Source organism: Cicer arietinum, chromosome 6, assembly GCF_000331145.2.
Source record: "Cicer arietinum cultivar CDC Frontier isolate Library 1 chromosome 6, Cicar.CDCFrontier_v2.0, whole genome shotgun sequence".
NCBI classification, from domain to species: domain Eukaryota; kingdom Viridiplantae; phylum Streptophyta; class Magnoliopsida; order Fabales; family Fabaceae; genus Cicer; species Cicer arietinum.
In genome coordinates, this window is record NC_021165.2 from 15,118,544 (window position 1) to 15,123,370 (window position 4,827).

The following is a 4,827-nucleotide window of genomic DNA, read 5'->3' on the forward strand; positions in this document are numbered from 1 at the left end:
AAAAAAATCAGACTCATTTTAGGTGTCACATCAAAATTTCATTTGTGTTACTTTTATAAGATAGATATAATGTAATAGAATGTGAAAACAAGAGTATATTTTATCAACTCCAAACAAGTAAAACGTTTGAAAAAATCATCCTATATTATATATAATTCATGTGGTCAAAAACATGATAATATTAATGTTTAACAACCCATATTATGAAAGTTTATATTGGTGGTATAATTAATTCCACTAATTATCACTCATGTAAATTAACATGCATGAATATATATATGGTCTAGAAGCTACCTAAAATGTATGAGAAAAACGTCATACAGCATCTTGATCCAACCAAACTCACAAAGGTAGCTAGCTAGAGAGATAATTAAAAGGTGTTGCCAGGTAGGGTGCCCTCATCCTATCTACTTTTTCCTAAAATTTCTACCCATTATGAAGCATAGTGGAACCAAGTACCCTCTCAACTTTGGTATAAATAGCCATGTAGTTTCTCTTTGTCTTTCAACCAAATTTCCAATCAAAAGTGGAAAATCTCTCATTCTCCTATTGTAAGCAAGTTTCCACAATATGGATAATATTGTATTAAAGATGAAGAGTTTATACACCTTATTGGTCCTTTTACTTTCTTTTAAGCTTGTTTTTTGTTCTAGATCACATAGGCATTATTTGAGTGGTGGTGAAAGGAAATTGAGAAGCTCTGGTGATAATGGTAGTGATCTTGTGACTAATTTGCCTGGTCAACCTCAAGTGAATTTCCAGCACTATGCTGGTTATGTCACTGTTAATGAAACTAATGGAAGAGCACTCTTTTATTGGTTTTATGAGGCTATCACCAAATCAGAAGATAAACCATTGGTGCTCTGGCTTAATGGAGGTAAAAACATATACATACTAATTAATAAATTAATCATCTCTTTTTTTATTTTTAAACAAGTCAAAAAATATTTGGACTTTGGAGACAAAAATTTAGTGCATGGAGTTTTTATCCAACAATTTTTAAGATACTATATATCATATCTTCTATTTCAAGTGTCACACTAATTGTCCTCTCCAGACTTCTCAATTTAAATCTAACGGTCTTTACAACTGTTATATCATATTACACATGCAAAAAATATAATTTTGTCTTATTAAGAATCTAACTTTTGTATAATAATAATAATAATTAAACAACACAAACCAATATAACTTGGCATTTCATTTGAGTCATAGATATAATATAAGTGAAAGGGTGTCCTTATCAACTATTAAGCTAAATTATACTATGAAGGTGGAAAATAGGACCTTAAGAAAAAACAGAAAAGAGACAAAACTGAAGTGTTTTTTTTAACAAGCCAAAAGAGAATAGAATAAATGTTTTACTACTTTTTTTAAAAAAACTTTTTATTAGTTTATTATCATAATCTCTTTTTTGTGTTACTAACCTTTAGTTAATTTTAGGTGGTAGCTAATCTAAGAGAGAGTTTTAAAACAGTGGTGATTTCATTTGCTGTTGGTGGTACACATGATAAATGTTCTGTCCTAAGGTGACAAGATGATTTGTTGTTTCAGGTCCTGGGTGCTCTTCTGTAGGATATGGAGCAACACAAGAGATTGGTCCATTTTTAGTGGATAATAATAATGATGGACAAGGCCTTAAATTTAATAATTTCTCATGGAACAAAGGTATATGTTATATAATATATATATATGCAAACTTTATTTCTTTTCATTCCCAACTTCACTTTTTTATTTATTTATGTATAAAACAAAATATTTTTGGTGAACCACAACTAGTGCTCCAATATTAATTTGTCCCCACAAAGAACTATTATTATTATTAATTGATGCTAAGAATTATTGATATCATTGATGTTGCAGAAGCTAACATGTTATTCCTGGAATCTCCTGTTGGAGTTGGCTTTTCATACTCAAATACAACCACTGATTATCAACAATTGGGTGATGACTTCACAGGTCATTACTTAATTATATATACATGTTGCTTAAAATAAGACACCACTACTATATATTTATGCAAATCAAATCTCTTAAAAATTCTATTATCTGTTGTAACAGCTAATGATGCTTACTCTTTTCTACACAATTGGTTCCTCAAGTTTCCATCATATAGAACTAAGACATTTTACATAGCAGGGGAGAGCTATGCAGGTATTGAAATTTGCAAAGTCATTTTTTTAGTCAAATTCTATTGAAATTGATTATCAATGTATATTTTCAGGAAAGTATGTACCAGAGCTTGCTGAACTTATCCATGATAGTAACAAGGACCCCTCCCTTTACATTGATCTCAAGGGAATTTTGGTATGGCCCACATAATATATAAAAATTAAACCATGTGCTAAATAAAAACCATGGCATAAAGAATCTTTCTTTACTAAGAATATTTCCTATGTAGTCCAGCATTTAGTAGGTTTTGAAATTATATACAGACCTCTTATCCACATCATGTTCCACTAACACAATCTAGAGTATATTTGTAAAGCAAATTCTGTACTTTGTGATCACTACTCTTATTTAAAGTTTTGATTGTGGTAGTTTTATGGATATTGGATTGAACCATATATAATAATTTTACCTTCCAAAAGTTAGTTGATATTACAAATTATTCCTCTATCCCTTTACAAAAGATAATATTTATTTCATGTCGTAGAAAAAGATGTATCGTAATTAAGCGAAAAAGATAAAAAGTAATAATTAATACAATTACAAAATTGAAAGTAGTACTATAAAAAGTATAATTTTATTTTTATTTTTATAAATCTTATAAAAATATGAAGGAAATAATATTATAATTATATTTTGATCTTATTTATTTTATAATTTGTAGCTAGGTAACCCTGAAACATCTGATGCTGAGGATTGGATGGGACTAGTTGATTATGCTTGGAGTCATGCTGTGATATCTGATGAAACTCACAAAACAATAAAAACAAGTTGTGACTTTAATAGTAGTAATCCATGGCAAAATGAAGATTGTGATCAAGCTGTGGATGAAGTACTCAAACAATATAATGAAATTGATATTTATAGTCTCTATACCTCTGTTTGCTTTGCCTCTACAGCACGTTCAAATGGTGATCAATCAGTTCAAACTTCAACCAAACGTTCATCCAAAATGGTGAGTTTCAAAATTGAAAAATTTACCATTTACTAAATTTTAATTGTTCTATAGGATAATTATTTTTATAGAAGTATAATCATATATATATATATGAGACAAATCATATTAACACTTGTAAACGTGACTTTAGAAGTAATTATAGTTATAATCAAATATTTTTAATAATATATATATACATATATATATCAAATCAAGTATATAATTGTTGTGACACTTTTTTATTAATGTGGTTGACTAGATGCCTAGAATGATGGGTGGTTATGACCCATGCTTGGATGACTATGCTAAAGCTTTTTATAATAGACCAGATGTTCAGAAGGCCCTTCATGCCAGTGATGGTCACAATCTAAAGAATTGGAGTATTTGCAAGTAATATTCTCTTTTTTATTTTTTCATTTTCTTTTGTCAACTTTAGAAATGTACTTATCCAAATGGAATCTAATTATATATATAGAGGGTCTTTTTTATGTTTAAGAAAATATTTTAGATGTAAATTTTTTGTTTTCATTTATAATTATAAAATTGCAAACTGTTTCTACTTTGTTTTCTGTTTTCAAATATTTGCACACTCTTTAAATCTTAATAAAATAAAATCTTTGTAACAAATAACTAACTAACAACTATCCTAGTAACTAACTCCAACTGTATCCAACTAACAAATCTAGATTGCAGTAGTTTTTAATTTGTTTTATGTTTCACTTTAAGGATTATTATATGTGATAGTCTTATATTTTAATAATTATTAAATGTAGCAACAAGATATTTGATGACTGGGCACAGCAGGACTTAGGATTTGGGTTTACAGGTAAATTCAATTGAATATCAAGCCTCAAATTGATAAACACTTGTTTTCATTTATATTAATGGTTGATTATTGATGGTTCAGTGGAGATACAGATGGTAGAGTACCAGTTCTATCAACTAGGTACAGTTTAAGTACTTTGGCTTTGCCTGTCACTAAACCATGGAGGCCTTGGTACCATGAAAATGAGGTAAGAAATATTTATTTTTGTACATATTGTAATATCTGAAAATAAACTTTAGGAAAATAGTTTTGAATTATTAATGAGATGTTGATCCTTGAAAAATAGGTGAGTGGATGGTATGAAGAATATGAAGGGCTTACATTTGCAACATTTCGAGGAGCAGGACATGCAGTTCCCTGTTTTAAACCAAGCAATTCACTGGCGTTTTTCACCTCATTTCTAAATGGAGAATCACCTCCTTCTACAAAATCAGAATAATTAACTAATCATATTGGCTGCTCTTTCTGACTCCATATGAAAATTTTGCTATTAATTAGCAATAGCTATTAGTATAATCTTCTCGACCAAGTATTCCAATACAAAAATATAATAAATAAAAGTTTTGCTCCCGACTTACCAATATGTCATCTTATTTTATTCTTTAGATGCTAATAAATATGTCATAGTCCAAGTAATAACAGAGTCAACTACCTAAAACAAATGACCAAAAGTTCAATCATCTACTTTTGAAAAAAAATAAAAATAAAATAGATACTCCATACCTATGATATCATCATAAAAAAAAATGTTATATTCAATTTAATACTATATAATATTTTATTAAAGTTGATTCTAGTTGGTTAAATTAATTATTTAATTTTTTTCTTTTATGTAGAATTTGAACTCATAAATTTTCGATTAGAATCAATTCTAATAGTTAGAGGTGTTCACATC

The 4,827-nt window shown here is 28.5% G+C and overlaps 1 protein-coding gene across 1 annotated transcript; it reads left to right on the forward strand.

Moving 5' to 3' along the window:
* The first annotated feature begins 453 nt into the window (after nucleotides 1–453).
* Nucleotides 454–4,513, forward strand: LOC101515787 (serine carboxypeptidase-like 31). Its single transcript, XM_027335531.2, is given in 11 exon segments — nucleotides 454–877; nucleotides 1,555–1,668; nucleotides 1,864–1,959; nucleotides 2,062–2,154; nucleotides 2,225–2,307; nucleotides 2,834–3,124; nucleotides 3,366–3,496; nucleotides 3,880–3,899; nucleotides 3,902–3,932; nucleotides 4,014–4,119; nucleotides 4,219–4,513. Coding segments are annotated over 11 exon segments (1,425 nt in total). The 5' UTR covers nucleotides 454–570; the 3' UTR covers nucleotides 4,372–4,513.
* The last annotated feature ends 314 nt before the right edge of the window (nucleotides 4,514–4,827 follow it).